A 20,152-nucleotide genomic window follows, 5' to 3' on the forward strand; every position below is an offset into this window, starting at 1 on the left:
TGACTGTTTGCTATCAGGCTGCTTCAGAGACTTTTCTATTTCTTAAATTTGTTTTATTTTTAATTTTTTATCTTCTTTCATTATTTCTATTTTCTATCTTTTTGATTTTTGATCTTGGAAATGTATTATATGTTGTTATTACATATTTTTAGTTTATCAGGTACTTTAGCTAGATTACATAGAAACATAAAAAATGATGGCAGAAAAGGGCCATAGCCCATCAAGTCTACCCACTCTAATGACTCACCCCCCTGACTTTACTCCCCTAGAGATCCCACGTGAGTATCCCATTTTCTTTTAAAATCTGACACGCTGTTGGCTTCAATCACCTGCAGAGGTAGTTCGTTCCAATGATCGACCACCCTTTCGGTGAAGAAGTACTTTCTGGAATCACCATGAAACTTCCCTCCCATGATTTTCAGCGGATGCCTTCTGGTGGTCGAGGGTCCTCTAAGACAGAAGATATTATCTTGCACCTCGATACGGCCCGTGATATACTTAAACGTCTCAATCATGTCTCCCCTCTCTCTTCGTTCCTCAAGTGAGTACAGTTGCAATTTATTTAGCCTTTCTTCATACGTGAGATCCCTGAGCCCCAAGACCATCCTGGTGGCCATTCGCTGAACTGACTCAATTCACAGCACGTCTTTCCGGTAGTGTGGTCTCCAGAATTGAACACAATACTCCAAATGGGCTCCCTCCTGCCCCGAACGTAATCGGTGGGGAGGGGGGGGGGGGGGTTTGCGGATCACTGGGGCCAGGAGGGCTTGGGCTCTCTCCTGGCCCGATGTTGTCGCGGGGTGCCGCGGGTGGCTGGGGGGGGGGGGGGGGGTTGGGGTGGATTCTGTAACCGGAGTTGTTTTTGACAGACACCGGTTACAGACTCCAGCTTTTAGGCGAAGGACTGACACCTCCTTCGCCTAACAGCCCTTGTGTTGGATGTTTGGGGCTTAGGCGTTTTTTTGGTTCATTATGGGGTATAAGTGTAGACGTCGTTTGGGTACAAGTGTAGACGTAGTGGTGGTCTGGGAATTTAAACAGCTGAATGTAGAGGCAGGCCATTATCAAAACAAGGACGTTTGTTTTGGTTATGGACACTTTCCCTGCTTCTGCTTTCAATGTTTAAGGCAAATTATAGTAATCTCAATTATACGTTTTGGTGGAATTCCCTGTGTCATATTTACAAGATGGAAAGAGCAATTGCAATACAGAAAGGAAGTTATAAAAATTTTTTAAAGATATGGAGACCGATGGTTGATTTTTGTAGTGAATAGGCATCATTTTTCTTTGATAATATACATAGGGGGGGTGGGGAGATTGGAAGATAAGATGTAGCAAAATTAAAATTTTGAAGGAATATGATAGTTTTAATGATTGTATAGAAAGATGGGAGGGGGGAGGGTTTTTAATTAATTTACATATTAAGAATATAATGTATGATGTTCAAGTGTTATACGATAGTATTTCATGTTGTTCTTTTTGTGCACTTGATGTAAGTTTGAAAAAGAATAAAGAAATTAAAAAAAAAAAAAGGGACTTAGACAGTTTTTTTGATTATGCCCCTCTTTGTCTTCCTGAGATCTCTCCAATAAAACTGTAATATTCAAACTGTCACAGGAAAGCTCCACCACTATTGGACCTTCCAAATTTTCCACATGTCCAGCTGACCTGAACCGCCAGGCAAAAAATGTATTTTCTGTGTAGGTGGAAGTATATTTTCAGGGTATCTGAGAACCTCTTTCTTATGATAGTCTATTAAGATACAGGTTAAGCCAGAATGATGCCTGAATTACACGAGGAGTGTTTTCTGGACTGAAAATGAAAACAAAGAAATCTGCCATTATATTGTGCCACAAAGTGAAGGCACATTTTTATGCTCTTACTGGAAGACAACACAGAACACTATCAACCAGATTCTATCAACAACTGACAACAAGTTATATGATGTTTGATTCAGTTTTCTGAGGTGATAAGCAAAGATCTAGAACAGGAGTAGGGAACTCCAGTCCTCGAGAGCTGAAGTCCAGTCGGGTTTTCAGGATTTTCCTAATGAATATGCATTGAAAGCAGTGCATGCAAATAGAACTCATGCATATTCATTGGGGAAATCCTGAAAACCTGACTGGAATACGGCTCTCGAAGACCGGAGTTCCCTACCCCTGATCTAGAACAATTGCTTATGCATGCTAATAACTATGGGGAATTTAGGAGACACCTCAAAATATATCTATTCCTGAAGTACTTAGGTAGCTGATCTGCACAACCTTTCCCACAACAACTGATTTCTAGAACTGTTAGTCACTAACTTCTAACTTTGTTCGTTCTACTCAATTTGTAGCATGTTTAATCATTGTAAACCACATAGAACTTCACGGTCCTGCGGTATATAAACTGTTATTATTATTATTATTATTGTTCAAACAGAAGTTAAGAAGCTAGCTTGTTCCTTGAAGTGTTTCCATATCTTGTCCTAAAGAGACATCTTGCAAGTCGGGTTTTTCAGAACTGCTACAATAAGCATGAAACAGATCTTTATGTCATTATAATAAAGAAAATGTTATAAATTAACTTTCAAATAAAGCATCTAGTTTCAAAACTATAGTCTTGGAGAATAAAGTATGCTAACTTTAACATGCATTCTTCAGCATCAGTTTTACCCTGATACTTAATACAGATTTCAGTGCTAAAAAATATTTGTCTAGCACACATTCAATTTAAGTGCATAGAAAAAGCCTGTATATGGAATTACAGTGCAGGAAAGTGTGCTAAAGTATTATTTTACCTTTCAGCACTGATTCTTGAACTTCAGTCCTGGAACTGATTTATCTATTCATTCATTCAACTTTTTGTACTGTTCTCCCAGGGGAGATCAGAACAGTTTACATGAATTTATTCAGGTACTCAAGCATTTTTCCCTGTCTGTCCTGGCGGGCTCACAATCTATCTATGTACCTGGGGCAATGGGGGAGGGGATTAAGTGTCTTGCCCAGGGTCACAAGGAGCAGCATGGGTTTGAACCCATAACCTCAGGGTGCTGAGGCTGTAGCTTTAACTACTGCGCTTTTAGTTTCCATTTACTTTTTGGAAATAAATGGATATTAAAACAAAAATAACCCAAGACCTGACTTCCCAAGGTGAGAACCAGTGGAAAAATGATCCTGAATTGGGAATTCCCAGCCCCAGGAGACCTGAGATCCCCAAGCCAAAGGGAATCTGACCTGGGATGCTTGAGCCAAAGACCTTCTGCCTTAGGACCCCAAGTCAATGAATCTTCCATAACCTCTCATTATACGTACATCTTCTGCCTAAGCCTTTGAACATTGACCCCATTTTGTCTATATATTTATTATTATTTATTCTACAATTAAACTCATATTTGCAAATATATATAATTTAAAGAGCAACAATGTAGAAAAACAGATGTTTTAAGGATTTTTTTCTTCAGAATAATATCAACACATTTTACAAAAACTTGAAATTTTCAAACTTACCCATCAGCAACTTCTTTTCAATAAGTGGTAAAAACTGTTTGGCTTCAGGATTTTCTGGTTCATATATAAGAACTAAGATTTAAACAACATATATTAGTATATCCAGACTATAGACAAAAATGTACATCAAATTAAACTGTGCTGAGCAGCTTAGTGGTTTAATGGCACTGTTAAGTGCTAAATCACCAAAATAAAGTTTGCATACATTGAGGAAGACTGAAATCAAACACACTATAAACATTTTTTAAATGAAGAAAACTCAAAGCTCCAGGGTTACCTTCCTTCAACTGTCATAACCCAATCAGGAGACTCAACTGTACTGGTTTCTCTCAGCAATTGGGGGGGGGGGGGGGGGGGGGCGGGGAGGGAAAGCAGTAGGAAAAACTCCCAGGCAAATACATAAATTTGAGAAAAGCTGCTGCTCCAAAATTTCAGGTTCTCTTAATGTAAATCTGAAGTCCTAAGAATATAAAAACAAACAAACAGAAAAAACAAGCTGTGCACAGAAAATTGCAAAAGCAAAGCAGATATCAGTACTTTTTTGAAAAATTCATACAGTGCTCTCATTCTCTCAGTAGAAAACTGCAAGTAGGTACACTCCAATGCTTTTCATGAATGGCTCTGCAGTCTTAAACTCTCTCAGCACAGTTCCAGTTCCTGTTTTTAAAAATTTTTTCTTACTGTTTTGTGCTGCCATGTGGAGGAATAGACCTTCTGAACTGAGTTAAGAGAGAGTTTAAGGAGGTAACATTCACAATCACTGGTGAGAAAGGAGCTCTGGTGATTGGTTATCTTTAGGGCAGCAATTCGAGGCACATGATAAACGAAGTGTAGCCTTTGGACCACTGCTGAAATAATTAGATTAGGGAGAATAGAAGAGTGAATCTATTAAAACAGAAGACTTATGGTGCCAGAATCCCAGAGCTAGTTCCAATGGAGCTAAAAAAAAAAAAGACATAAAGAAGGAACTAGTGCCCCCCCTAAATTAAATTTCTCAATTTTAATACTTTTTATTAAAATTAACAAATACAGATTCAAAAAGACAATGCTAGCAAATACAACAGTAACATAATTGGAATGAGAACAGTAACATAACTAAAATATTAAGGGGCTCATAATAATAATAAAAAAAAAAAAGTCTAAAAAGTGGCCTAAATGGCTACTTGGATGATCAAAAAGCCTGATCGTCCAAGTACCCATAATCAAAGCTGGTTTTAGACATATCTAAAACCAACTTAGGCCTTTCCCCTGCATCTAAACGCACAGAGAGAAAAGAGGCGCTTTTAGAGGAGGGGAAAGGGCGGGCGGTGGGCGGGAGATGGGCCGACCTACACCTAGGCGTACAACACGTATAACTAAAACATTTGACAGGTTGCCTAGTCGGCACTTATACGTTTTGACTTAGACCAAGTCAAAACAGGTATAAGTGCCAAAAAAGGGGCCGCTGAGCTGATAGCAGCTGGCGTGATCAGCTCAGCGGCCCGGCAACCTACCCATCCTCCACCGCAACCATCAGGGCAGGAGAGATGGGTTATCTCCCCTGCCGCAATAGCAATATCACCAAGTGGCGCCAAACGCGGCACTTGGGATCGGGCCAGGAGAGAGCCCAAGCCCTCCTGGCCTTGCTGAGTACGATCGGGGCAAGAGGGAGCCCAAGCCCTCTTGCCCTGCAGCACCCCAACCGTCCCCGACTCGATGGGGCAAGAGGGAGACCAAGCTCTCTTGCCCCGCGATCCCCATACTCCCCCCCCCTCCATTGGGGCCAGGAGGGAGCCCAAGCCCTCCTGGCCCGGCGATCTCCCCCTTCCCAACCCCACCACACGATCCGGCCAGGAGGGAGCCCAAGCCCTCCTGGCCCGTGACCCCCTCTAACCCCCTACCCCACTAAAATACAGGCAGGAGGGATCCCAGGCTCTCCTGCCCTCGACACAACCCTCCCAATGACCACCACCATGAACCCCCGACTGGCCCCCCGCTGACCTGCAACCCCCCCCCCGCAAATCCCACGACCCCCCCCACCCCCACCCCCTTCCCTGTACCTCAAAAAATGTTGGCCGGATGGATGGGTGCCAAGTCCATCTGTCCGTCAGGCCAGCGAGTGCAGGAATGGGGCCAGATTGGCCCAGGTGGCTCAAACCCCGCCCACAGGTGGGGCCTGAGGTGCCTGGGCCAACCAGAATAGGTCCGGGAGCCTTAGGGCTCCTCCTGTGGGTGGGGCTTTAAGCACATGGGCCGGGTTGGGTCCATGTGCCTAGGGCCCCACTCACAGGAGGGGCCTAAGGCTCCCGGGCCTATTCTGGTTGGCCCAGGCACCTCAGGCCCCACCTGTGGGTGGAGTTTGAGCCACCTGGGCCAATCTGGCCCCATTCCTGCGCTGGCTGGCCTGCCGGACGGGCGGGCTTGGCACTCGTCCATCCGGCCAACATTTTTTGAGGTATGGGGAAGGGGGGTGGGGGGGTTGTGGGGTCGGCGGAGGGCTGGTCAGGGGTTCAGGGGGCTGTCATCCCTCCTGCCTGGGGCCTGGGATCCCTCCTGCACGTATTTTAGTGGGGGGTGGGAGTTAGAGGGGGTCATGGGCCAGGAGGGCTTGGGCTCCCTCCTGGCCAGATCATGTGGTTGTGGGAGGGGGGGAGATTGCCAGGCCAGGAGGGCCTGGCTGGATTGTGTGGTGGGGGAAGGGGGGAGATCGCCGGGCTAGGAGGGCTTGGGCTCCTTCCTGGCCCCAATGGATTCGGGTCGAGGGGGGGGTTTGGGGATCGCGGGGCAAGAGGGCTTAGGCTCCCTCTTGCCCCATCAAGTCAGGGAAGGTCGGGGTGTCGCAGGGCAAGAGGGCTTGGGCTCCCTCTTGCCCCGATGTTGTCGGTGGGGGTTGGGGATCACGAGGCAAGAGGGCTTGGGCTCCCTCTTGCCCTGATGTCATGGGGGGGGGGGTGGATTCTGTAACCAGTGTTGTTTTTGACAGACATTGGTTACAAAATCCAGCTTTTAGGTGAAGGACATGCTCCTCCTTCACCTAAAAGCCCTTGTTTTGGACGTTTGGGGCTTAGGCTTTTTTTAGGTTGATTATATGGTATAAGTTTGGACATAGTGGTGGTTTGGGCATTTAAACAGCTGAACATAGAGGCAGACCATTATAAAAAAATACCTCCTTTTGGACGTTTTTTTTTGATAATGGACATTTTCCCTGCTTCTACTTTCAACGTTTAAGGCCTTAGGCCAAAAGGGGACTTAGACGTTTTTTTTGATTATGCCCCTCCATGTGTTCTACTTTAACAGCTCTCTTGAACATGCACAGGAAAATTAGGTTATCATCTCAATAATTTTCTTTAGTAGAAGGACAAAGGATTTGATAGGTTATTTTCCTCTTCCTGCAAACTGTTTGCAGAAGGATGTCAATCATATCTTTCAGCTCCGCCTTCTTCCCCAGTGGACCTTCAGTTTGTACCAAAGCAGTCAATCACCACTGTAACTAAATAAATACAAAGAAGGGGCATGGGGAACCTTTCTGACAAATTAATTCTGTTCTGCTCTGTAACAAATATAATAATATTGATAATCAACAACAAAACATTTGGTGGAACAACCCACCTGTCTGTATGCAACCAGTACTAACACAAATGGAGTACTGAAAGTCTCATCCCATTTAAATTTGTCTGAGATCTTCCTTATTTATTTTCACCAATACGTTCCTTTTCTTTTCTGGCTGACAGAGAAAATTCCCTAGCCCTGGAAATACACATCTGTCTAAATCAGAAAACAATCGAAGCAACTGACAGGGCAGGGTATCCAGAATCCTTTGCCCTTCTACTACAATGAAAATTATTTAGGTAAGAACCTAATTTTCCCTTGTAATGCAAAGGGCAAAGGATTCCGGATGATAGGTGAAATATCAAAGGTCTCTTGTGTCTAGGGTGGGACAGATGAGCCTGCCCTTAAAACCAAGGACCGCTACATCTACTCTGTAAAACTTTGTAAAGGTATGAAGAGTAGACCACGTAGCTGCCCTGTGAATCTCCCCAGAAGAGATCGCCCTGGCTTTTGCCCATGAGGAAGTCCCACTTTCAGTGAAATGCGTTTTGAGAGAGAGAGGAAGATAGCTGTGGTGGACACCTGGAATGCTCTCCCAGAGGAGGTTATTACGGAATCCACCGTTCTAGGATTTAAAGGCAAGCTAGATGCACATCTCCTTGCAAGGTGCATAGAGGGATATGGGTGACTAAGGTTACGCCAGGGTACACCTGGCTGGGCCTCCGCATGTGCGGATCGCCGGACTTGATGGACCTAAGGTCTGATCCGGAGATGGCAGTTCTTATGTTCTTTTGTTTGCCACAGCCAATGTACACCAAATAAGTTTTCATTAAAATCCATCTAGAAATGGATGCTTTAGAAGCTGGCCTGCCCTGTTTAGCCTGGCTGGTCAAAACAAAAAGAAGATCCAAGAGATGAAACTCATTAGTTTCTTCCAGGCAGTGAAAAACTCCTCTCTGCATATCCAACAATTTCAGCACTTTATCCTGTTTCTTCGAGATCGTGAGCTGGAATGCTGGCAAACAGATTTCCTGATTGATATGGAAGGCCGAAACAACCTTTGGTAAGAACAAGGAACTGTGCGTGTAAAGCAATTTCCCACTTCAGCAATCTTAAGAAAAAGTTCTCTAAATAAGAGTGTCTGTAACTCCGAGACTCTTCTCGCAGAAGCAACTGCCACAAAAGCACTGCTTTAACAGGAAGATCTGGCAGTGACACTTCCTGTAGAGGCTCATACGGAGCTTTACTGAGCCCCTTCAACACAATGATAAGGTTCCATGATGGGAAAGGTATTCACACCAGAGGTAGAGCGCCCCTTTCAGGAACCTGGACACTTCTAGAGGAACTGCCAGAGTATCCTTTTCCACTCGAGGTCTAAAACATGAGAGATCTGCCACTTCCACCTTAAGAGAGCCAACTGACAGCCCCTTTTCAAGTCCAGGTTGAAGAAAGGCTAGGACCATGCAAATTGGGGTTTGCAAGGGTTCCATTTCCTGTTGCGCACCATTGCAGAAATATCTTCTAAGACTTGGCCTAGACAGCAACCGTTGCTGGCTTCTTAGCTCCAAGGAGGGTAGAAATAACTAATTTCATGTATCTTTTCTTCACTAAGGCCTCGTGCTCATAAGTTATGCCGTAAACCCGAAGCGTTCCGGATCCTCCATGGAAACTGGACCCTGAGCAGATCCAAATGAACTGGTAACTTGAAACACTTGATTCTGAAGACAAACAATCTGCAAACCATGGCTAATGTAGCCAATCCAGAGCCACTAGGACCACCAGCTCTGGGTGATTCACTATTCTGTGGCTAACTTGGCCTATCATGGGCCACGGAGGGAAAACACATAGCATCTCTTCCTCCAGCCAAGGTAGAACTAGATAGTCCAATCTAGTACTTCCGGGCTTGAAGCATCAGCTATAAAAGTGAACTACTTTCTTGTTTGTGGCTGAAGCCACGAGATTCATTATTGGTCGTTCCCAATGCCAAACAATGTGGTTGAAAACCTTCTCGGACAATGACTACACTCCTGGGTCCAAGATATGCCAGCTGAGATAGTCGGCTTGTATTTTCTCTACTCCTACTACCTGAGCTGCTGAGAGCCTCAGTAGGTATGCTTCTGCCCAACGGAATAACATTTGGGCCTCCAAATGGTAAGGGAGAACTCCTGGTGCCTCTCTGCAGGTTTACATATGCTACAGCCATGGCGATGTCTGAGAACACTTGGACTACCTATCCTTCCAGGGAATTTTTCCACCATCTGATGAATGGCTCACAGCTCCAGATTATTGATGGACCATTTCTCTGAGCAGAGACCACTGGCTCTGAACTGGATGCCTGTTGCAATGGCCTCCCCATCTGTAAAGGCTGGCATCTTTCATCAATATCACTCGACTGAGAAACTGGGTGGCACCACTAACACAAGCATTTCCACGACTCCGCTGATTTGAGAAGTGTTTTGATTAAGTATTATGGGATACAGCCCATCCTTTTATTTTGCTGTAATCTACCTTGAGCCACAATAGGTTAAGCAGAATATAAATGACCATATTTAATTAGATTAGAAACAGAGAAAATGATGGCAGATTAAGGCCATAATGCCTATCCACACTATTCCTACTATAGCAGTACTACTACAATCAATTACAAGTATCATGTTAGAAATACAAAAAACATAGGACTAATTTTTAAAGCAGATGCTACTATTTCCAATGTCACAGTCCTTCTGGTGATTAGAGGGTTCAACTACACTTCCCCCTCTGAATCCACGGTTTCAACATCCACGGATTCGGTTATTTGTGATTTTTTTTAGGGGAAAAAAAAGCTTTGTTTCGGACCTTCCCCGCCTCCCTCCCACCTTCCCCCGGCATCCCGACCTTACCTGGTGATCTAGCGGGCTTTTGGGGCAGGAGCAATCTTCCTTCGCTCCTGCCCCGTGCAGATTGCCAATAGGAAATGACTGCCATGAGCTCCCGTCGTAGTCTTGAGAGACTACGGGAGCTCATGGCAGCCATTTCCTATTGGCGATCTGCATGGGGCAGAAGCGTAGGAAGATCGCTCCTGCCCCGAAAGCTCGCTAGACCACCAGGTAAGGCTGGCACAGGCTGCCCAGCCCAGAGACGAATGATTTTCGCTCTGCCCGGCCCAACACCAAAGCAGGGAAAGAGGAGACTGAAGCACCCACACTGGCCCCTGCACGAAGAGGCGATTGGAGGTGGAGAGGTCTTCGCAGTCTGGCTCTGCCCCTAACCCCCGTGAATACCGAGAGAGAAGTGTACAGTTGATCTTTTAAGAAAAAGGGAAAAAAAGATGTCACTGGCTACATAGCTGTGGTTTTTATTTGTGTGTTATTAGTGAAATAAGTTACCACATGACTAAAGCTAGCTGAGCAGGAATAGAAGGAGAAATATTTGTGTTAAAAATTATAAATTATCATGCTCTGACATTTTTTCTTGGAATCCTATGGTCCATATAATTACTGCAGTACTAAAATACTTGTTTATAAGAGGTGTGCTTTTGCAGACTGCATTGGGAAATCTTGTTAACAGTACAGAAGAAATAAATAACGTGAAACTTGGCATTTCCATATTGTAGTAAGAAAATCTTGTTAGCATACTATTATCTAAATACATTAAATTTTATTAGAAGTCATTCATTATCAGAGTTCTTATGAAGAAGAATAGCCAAGTTTGTAAAGAAAGAAAATTCATATAATCAAAAATGTTTTTTATAAAGTAGGCACTAGAATGTGTTTTAGATTTTATTACCATATATACTCAAATATAAACCGAGGTAATCTTTTTACCTCATTAAAGGTTGATTCGAATATAAACCAAGGTTAGAAATCTGGGTACGTGAGCGTTGTTTGTCAGAGATCATGCCATAAGTAATCACTAATTTTTCAGTTTGGGCTGTTTTAAGTCTAAAAAAGCTGGAGAGCTGACAAATATTTTCCTACTTGAGGCCTCAACACCAACCAAAGTTTTTGGACTTCTATCCCCACCAGAACATCTGGCCTTAGTCATACATGCAGAAAACAGAAAAAAAGAAAACCCCAGCCCTTTTCAAATACAAACATACAAACTAAAAGTACAGCCAGACTCTGCACAAAGTACACCACAAAAAAAGAGAAAGAAATGCATTTTTTCCTGAACAGTCCAAAATATAAAAACAACAGCATATTTCAATCACTAAATTGAAAATAAAAACATTTTTCTGATCATCTTGTTCCATCTGAGCTCTTACTGCTGTTTCCAAGGCCTCCTTATGCATTTGTTTCTTTCCTTTCCTTCACTTTTGCACTACATCCTTCCTTTGACACGGATTTTGATATTCAGTTTTCTTCCATTTTTCTGCCTCCATCTCACCATCTCTTCTCCTTCCCTCCATGTGCACCATTTCTTCCCTCCTCTTCCACTGCCTTCCATGTGTCACCATCTCCTTCCTCTCCCCTCCATCCATGTATCCCCCATTCCTCTTCTCCCTGTCCCTCCCATTCTGCATTTCTCCTTTCTTTCTTCCTCCCTTCCTCCCCTTTTCCACCAAATGTTCTTCCACTTGGTTCTGAAGCCCTCCTCATCACAAAAGCTACAAAGAAGTCACTGGCATAGAAGGAATTCTCTTGCACTGCCCAATGGCCTCATCTGTACCTTTCCTTTACTGCAGTCCACCCAAGTGGAAACAAGAAGTACAGAGGAGATATCAGGCCTGTAAGTGCGATATCGGTCTGGGGAAGGGGGGAGTGGGTAGTGGAGAATAGGAATGCTGTTCATGGGGGGGAGGGAGAGAGCAATGTTAGTCATCGGAGGGGGGAGAAGATAGCAGTGCCAATCATCGGAGAGGGCTGGAGGATAACAGTGCTGTTCATCGGGGGAGGGGGGAGGATAATAGTGCCGGACATCGAGAGCAGGGATGGAGGGGGTGGAGGTAACAGCGTTGGTCATCAGGTGAAGAGGGGAGGAAAAAGCACCATGATTGGAAGGTGGCTCGAATATAAACTGAAACCCCGATTTTGGGCCATTTTTTGGCCCCAAAATCTTGATTTATATTCAAGTATAAACATACATAGAATGTTGCAAATTTAACAGGAAAAACTTCATACTAACCACTCTTGCCAAATATGACATAGCTCACTGACACTGGTCAGCTCTACCTCCTTTGTAAATCTTAACTGCCAGTCTTTATAAATCTTACTGCTTACCGCTTTTATGTCAAGTTATTTGATAGCTCTATGACAGAGGTGTCTAACCTTTTGGTTTCCCTGGGCCGCATTGGCGGAAAAAAAATTTTCTGGGGCCGCACAAAGACGCAAACGCTGCAGCAAGACAGAGGAGGGAACTAGCAAGATGGTAACCACCCAAGGACAGCAGAGGAAAACACTGCATTTCCCTTGACCGGGGCCGCACAGAATACTTCACGGGGCCGCATGCGGCCCTTGGGCCACAGGTTGGACACCCCTGCTCTATGACATTAGTCATTTCTACCTCTTTGCAAATCTACACTGCCAACCACTTTTGTAATTCCACTGCTAACATCCTTGATAAATTATGTTGTAGCTCGCTGACTTTGGTTAGTTATACCTCTTTTGTAAACCACATAGAACCGAAAGGCTTATGCGATATATAAATAAAAATTTATGATATGTTAGGTTTATTGTGGTAGTGATGGTAAGCTTGAGAGAAGGTATCCAAGTTGGGTAAGCATTGAGAGTGGGAGTGCAATGGAGAGTTTAGGAAACAATCTTCCACCTCTTCCCTCATTCTTACTTGTATTATACATGTTTATAAGCTTGGAAATGGGAAGATGTGAACATATCCCACAGAACTATCCCACAACTTACCTCCTGATTATAGACTTCATCTCCTCTCTTCGCCAAACAGCAGAGTAACTGAAAAAGTGCTTCAAAGTTTCATTTCAAGCTGCTTCAGGGCCAAAATCTCACAGTATGAGCTTTGAAATCACAGCTTTAATTATGAAACTTCAGCTCCACAGCAGCCCAAACTGAATTGCTCAAGCCCTTTATCTGGGGTGGGGGGGAGTGGGGGCGGGTCTGGATGCAAAGGGAATGGAGCAAAGATAACTAGGAGGAGACATAAGAACAGCAATTCTAGAAGTCAATATAAAGGTGCTATGGTCTCCTCCTAGAATCAGTACAAAAGGAAGTGGGAACGGACAATGAACACTCTGCTGAAGAACACTGATGTAAAACCAACTTGTTTATTTCATAAAAGGACACAAGCAGAAGCTGTGGACCCAACACAGCACTGTTTCGGCATCTGAGGAACGCCTGCATCAGGGGTCACTCGGTCCAACTAACATGCCAGAGTAATCAAAAACACTGAAAAGCTTCCATAGCTCTAGTGGCCAGCTTGCTGTTCTGTCAAGACAATTTTTATTATTATATATTCCGGAACTTGGAGGCTGAGTGGATGGCTGGCTAATAACTGAGCTCCCTCCTCTGAGCATCAAATATAGAACTTAAAAGAAATAATTTTTACCCTATTTTGAAAATTATCTATTAAAATGACTTCCAACAAGCAAAAGATACAAGAAATTCTAGTAAAATCTTTGGGAAAGAACAAAAGACTAAAGGAAGACCCACAGACATCTAGTGGAAGTTCACTACCTATGGATGCATTGGATATTATAGAAGTTATGGAAAAATTGGAAAATATTAATTTATCTCTAATGGAGATGAAGAAAGAAATGAACAACATGAACAGCAAATTAGATATAATAACCAACAGACTGACAAAATGGAGAACAGAGTGGAAAGGATAGAACATATACAACAAGAAAATAAAGAGGATCATAAAATATTACAAGAAATGAAAAGGAAGCTGACGGATCTTGAGAATCGCTCCAGAAAACAGAATGTGAGAATAATAGGAATTAAAGAAGGTGTTGAGGGGAAAAACATGATTTCTTTTCTAGAAGAAATTATACCAAAAATCTTTCCACTCAAATTAAAAACACCTATAGAAATTGAAAAAGCACATAGAATTGGAGCAAAAACAACACATAATCAAGGTAAGCCAAGAACAATAATATTTAGATTAATGAGATTCCAGCATGTTCTTGATATTTTAAATGCGGCTAGAGAAGCAAAAAAATATAGTATATAAAGACTCTAAATTGCTCTTCACTCAAGATCTGGCCAAAGAATCTGTTCAAATAAGGCAGAAATTTTTACAACTTAGACAGCCATTAAAAGAACTGGGAGCAAAATATGGATTGTTCTATCAAGCACAAATGAGAATTACTTATAAAGATAAGTTTCATATATTTGAAGATCCAGAAAAAAAGTAAGGAGTTCTTATCTTCTCAAGAAACACCTATGGAATGAGAATTAAAGTAGGGGTAAGACCAAAAGTTAGAATTGAAAATATAAGGAATCAAAATTTTACAAATAAATGTGTATATATATTAATATTTATTTAATCCTTAAAGATGGCCGCTACAACTGACTTTCAACTGATTTGGAACTGTTTGGAATCAGAAACATTTTAAAACAGGATAAAATTCTAAGTTAGAACAAAAATACCTGCTGATGTAGTTGAGGTGTTCAGGAATGTGCTGACATTTGTGGATTCCATGGGTGGAGTCATGGGATCTTCTGGTTCTGCAAACTATGATCCACTTCTTTGAGATAGCTGGCGATGGACAGATTGAGGGAAAGATTGGCGAATGAGATCAAGGTATAATCCACAGGACATACTTCAATGTAATGGATGACGTTCAGAAGGTGGCGTTCCCTTGAGTATGGGTCACCCCTCTCCTCCCTGCCGCAGAGTGAGGGCTGAAACGTAAGCCAAAAAGTCACATGTGTTGATGCTTATGACGGTCAACAGGGCAACGCTATTCATTCAGAAAGAAGCGGCCGGGTAGGGGAGGGGAAGAAATTTGGTCTTCAGAGGCACCCGTAGCAGCCTGACCCTTGATGACGTAGTGTGCATCATCATCATGGGAGCGATGATCGTGAGGCAAGTCAGATGAGCTGCAATTACAATGATAAGCTCCAGTATCTGGAGGAAAACAGCCGCAACTGCTGCCACATCGGGTATGATTTCGTGCCTATCATGCAGGTGGAAGGAATTTTCTATATGAGTGATGTTGTGGATAAGTCGATGTTTGTAGAACTTTGCATTTCTGCATGCCATGAAGTAGATCAGTAATATTTACCTGAATTTGCATGTGATCTACGATGTGTCTCACAGCAATGCCAAGGTGGAACAGCATGTGGTGAATGGGAAAGAGAATACCCTGATGGTGCACAAGATAGGATCTATGTGGGCCTTCCCCCCACTATCCACTTATTGCTGTGGATTTCCAGCTAATGGGGCAGTTTGCTATGATTGGTAAGAACATGGGTGCCAGCAGCTACGTCATGACAGGGACTGAGCAAGACATAACAGAGACCTTTGGAACAACTTGTCATGGAGCTAGACATGTGCTGTTCAGAGTCTCGCTGAAAATTGGACTTCTCGGATGTGTTTGAAAAACTGCTAAACATGGATATAGCCATCCAAGTGACTTTGCCACAGCTGGTTATGGAAGAGACAACAGAGTCATATAAGAGAGTGATAGCTGTGGTAAACACGTATCATGATGCTGGCATCAGAGAGAATGCCATCAAACTCCGACCAATTGCTTTTAACCTGACATATGTTCATGAAAGGCCACGGAGGGTGCTGTCCTTCTTGGAAGGATTCCCTTATGATCAGTCCAAAATAGATAGCAGCATTATCACAGAATGGGATCTGGCCCACTTCTTGGGAGCGGTTATTTTTGGAGTAATAGCAGAAAATAAATGATCAGTTTTGCTTTGATGTGATGTGATAGTGGCATTTATCTTTGACTATTAAAGCTTTATGTCTGTTCGCTTCTTGACTCATCAAGACAGGTCACCATACTAGAATTATCCTTTGATTTAAATAATTAATAGAATTCAATTAATTGTTTTGGATAAATTTTATAAGATACTTTATTATATAATTGTTTTCCTTAAATGAAATGGAAGAATGGTTAAAACTAAATTTATATGAAATATTTAATAGATTGTATGAAAGATTGAATAATCGAATGAAGTTCATGTCTCATAGGAATAAATATCTTAATGGAGCTTAAATTATTTTCTTTAAATGTTAATGGCCTCAAACACCCAATAAAAAGGAAGAAAACACTTTTGTTTTTAAAACAGCAAAATATAGATATATGTTATATTCAAGAGACTCATCTATCAACTTTAGAGTCCAAAAAGCTAGAAGGAGATTGGGTAAAACATTGGCTTTTTTTGCCCCAGCTGTATAAAAAAAAAGCAGGTGTAGCAATATTAGTAAATAAAAAATGTAATGCTATGTTTAAGATGATTGCTGCTGATCCTGCAGGAAGATGGATACATGTAGACATGAGCATGGGAAATACTACCATGGCGCTATTCAACGTATATGCACCTAATTCGAACTAGATTGAATTTTTTTAAACTCTACAACAATTGTTATTATCACTGGCTACTTGTAATTTAGTTGTGGCAGGGGATTTTAATGTTGTTATGGATCCTTTAATGGACAAAAAACCAAGCAGAATTATGAAATCATTAGGATTAGATAATTTGGTACAAAATTGTGACTTGAAAGATATATGGTGAATATTTCATTTTAATGATCGGGAATTTTCATTTTGCTCCCATGTTCACAAATCATTTTCAAGAATAGATTATATATTTGTTTCAAATGCATTAGTTCAACAAGTAACACAAGCCTCCATCGATCCAATTATTTTGTTAGATCATGGTGGGATGTGGATTAAAATAAAAATAATTGATCAGGATGATAGTAGGTCTGTTAAAAATAAAAGATTATTTTCAAATTAATAATATGGATGCTTTTAAGGCAACCATGAGAGGTCAAATTATTTCTTTTTCGGCATATATTAAAAAACAAATTAAAGATCAATTTTCCAGGTTAGAAAAAGATATAAAGACATTGAAATCAAAACTAATTGTTAAATGGAAATATTCTACGCTAAAGGATCTCTTGAAAGCTAAAGGGAAATATAATGAGATTTCTTCTAAATTGATAAGAAAAGATTTATTTTCTCAACAGGCATTGTATTATGGGAATTCAAATAAGGCGGGAAGATTATTGGCAAATTATCTAAAAGCAAAAAAAGTAAAACAAAAGTGGTGGCAGTAAAAGATGATAAAGGGAATTCTTATTCTCAAATTGGTCCTATTCTAAAACAATTTTTAAATTTTTATAAAGATCTATATTCTTCTGAGCCTTATTTAGATAAAGAAAAGGATGGATCAGAATTTTTAAAATTAATTAAGGGACCAAAAATTCCTGAGCATATAAAAGAAAGTTTAGAAAAGCCAATATCAATAAATGAATTGCAAACAGCATTGAAGTCTCTTAGAGCTGGATCTGTTCCAGATGGAGATGGTTTTACAGTAGAGTTTTATAAATCATTCCAAATTACCGTTTTACCATATTTGTTAAATTTATATCAGACTCAACTAACTAAAGGTTGTATTACAGGTACCATGCAGAATCATTAACTATAGTTTTGCCAAAGCCAAATAAAGATTCTACACTGGTTTCAAATTACAGGCCTATTTCCTTAATTAATGTAGATGGAAAACTTCTAGTGAAAACAATGGCTATATGTTTGGCTAAAGCTCTCCCTTTTATTATTAGAATGCATCAAACAGGATTTGTTGCTCAGAGACATTCTTCTAACAACACTAGACTGACCTTACATATGTTGAATTTGTCAAAAGCCTTAAATGATCTGGCTTTTTCTGTATCCCTTGATGCAGAGAAGACCTTTGATCGAGTTGAATGGCCCTTCATGTATCAAACATTGGAGTGGTTTGGTATTGGTTCAGGATTTATACAAATGATTCAAACATTATAAAGCTCCCCTGTTGCTAAACTGTATATTAATAAGAATGTTTTAGGTTGCAGAGGGGGGGTTAGACAAGGATGTCCCTTATCTCCTCTGCTTTTTGATATTGTTTTAGAACCCTTGTTATTAGCTATTCAGCAAACGAAGGAGATACAGGGTATTCCTCGTAGAGATCGGAGTATAAAGTCTTTGCGTATGCAGATGATATACTGCTTTATTTGAGAAATCCTGAGACAACCATTCCTTGCTTACTTGAATTGATTGAGAAATTTGGAAAATTATCAGGATAGAAGATAAACTGGAGTAAATCAGAAATTCTTCCACTTAATGTCCATTGTACAAAAGGTTTGTTTGATTCGTTTCCCTTTCTTTGGAAAGAAGATGGAATAAAGTACTTAGGCAGAAACAATGAAAATTAATGAAAATGTTTTATTAGAGAAGGTAACAGAAATGTGTGAGCAATGGAATCCTTTACATCTTTCGTGGTGAGGGAAAGTCCAAACTATTAAAATGATGATTTTGAGACACGATCCAAGATGGCCGACGGGACAGCTAGCTGAGCGTCCCGTTTAGATCCAAGATTGAATACCTGGTTGTTTTTCCTTTTCGTGCGGCGTTTGCCCTCATCCTGCAATGCTGAAGAGAAGGGGACGAAGTGCCGTTGTAGCCTCGCGGCGCCCTGACCCCGCAAGACTCGGCAACATTGAAGATCTAATACGCCGGATGCAGGAAGTGTCGGCGATGGCGTTGGTTTCCCCGTTGGGAGCTCTCGATGGTGAGCAGGATGTGGTCTCCCCGGGCTTAGAGATCTCGTTAAGCCCTGACGCCAGAACTCCACCCCCTCTTCCTCAGAACACCAGCTCCCCTCGGCCAGTAGAGCCATCGGAGGTCGGTGAGCTCCTGCCCTGTAAGGCTTCAGTCATCGGACAGGGGACACTGGATTTGGACTCCTATGTTGTGAGTCCGGTAATGGCTGAGGCTCAGAACAGCAAGAGGGAATGCAGCTTCCAGGAGAACAGCATGCAGGAAGAAAGGTCAGCTATAGTTAATTTTCCTATTCAAAATGGACAATTTGTTGAAATAGAGAAACCTAGAGAAATAACTCTTGAGGCGATATGGGATCTGGTGGCAGATTTGGCAAAATCTATTAAACCCCAAATTTCCCAAATTGAACTAAAGTTAAATACCCATGAAACAAATATTAAAGGTTTACAAACAGATATTCAGGACCTTAAAGATTCAAATGCTGCCACCAAACAACTTAATGAAACATTAATGAAAGACAATATAAATATGAGAAGAAAACTGGAAGCCTTAGATAATCTCTCTCGTAATAGCAATCTCAGGCTGATCAATTTTCCCAGAGTGGCAACAATATCTCCGAGAGAGATGATAAAAAGATATATGATAGAAATTCTGGATATATCAGAAGAATTGCTTCCACCTTTAACTCAGGTCTATTACCTGCCTATACGGAAAATTGAAGGACAACATCAACAACATCAAGAATCACAATTACCTACAGAGGTCCAACAGAATTTAAATGTTTCATTGATATTAGAACAGTCGGACAAGGAAATTGCGACACCTGCAACTTTACTTCTTACTGTTGCCTTAGCACCGGATAAAAACTAGTTGCTGAGACTTTACTTCAAAAATAAGTTAAAATAATTTTTGGGATTTAAAATACAAATATTTCCGGATCTGGCTCGAGATACCCAGAGGCATCGTCGTGAATTTTTGATTTTGAAGCCGGGAGTTATCGCTCTTGGAGCCTCCTTCTTCTTAAGACACCCATGTAAATGTGTGATAATATATCAAAAGCAAAAATATGTTTTCTTTGATCCTATACAACTGACAACCTTTCTGTCAGCTGCACACCTGAAAGCTGGGATAAATATAACATGAGTGTTCATTGTTTGATTTGGTCACTTCCTTCAGCTAACTGTGTCCCTGTTTTCTTTTTTTTGATATATTACTAAGATTTCTTGTTAGGCTCACTGTTTTACATCTTGGATCCATTAATTTGAGGACTTGAGGAGGAGATTATGATTATTTTTGCTATGATTATAATTATTGTTTTGCTTGGAACTTGTCTTTTTTCTTTAATGCCTCTCCTTTCTGTACAAGTGTATACTTGATTGTTTATTTGAAAATTGATAAATAAATAAATAAAAAAAAAAATGATGATTTTGCCTGTGGTTTGTTATCAGATGGATATGTTGCC

At 41.4% G+C, this 20,152-nt stretch overlaps 1 protein-coding gene across 19 annotated transcripts in view; it reads right to left on the reverse strand.

The window, feature by feature from the left end:
- ERICH2 (glutamate rich 2) overlaps nucleotides 1-20,152 on the reverse strand; it is a 120,334-nt gene that overhangs the window by 7,004 nt on the left and 93,178 nt on the right. For all 19 annotated transcript variants that reach the window (XM_033947348.1, XM_033947340.1, XM_033947343.1 and 16 more), the window contains one exon: nucleotides 3,492-3,563. In XM_033947348.1, the coding sequence (XP_033803239.1) occupies nucleotides 3,492-3,563 (72 nt within the window). The remainder of the gene's footprint in view (nucleotides 1-3,491; nucleotides 3,564-20,152) is intronic.

The sequence above is a fragment of the Geotrypetes seraphini genome, chromosome 5 (assembly GCF_902459505.1).
Source record: "Geotrypetes seraphini chromosome 5, aGeoSer1.1, whole genome shotgun sequence".
NCBI lineage: Eukaryota > Metazoa > Chordata > Amphibia > Gymnophiona > Dermophiidae > Geotrypetes > Geotrypetes seraphini.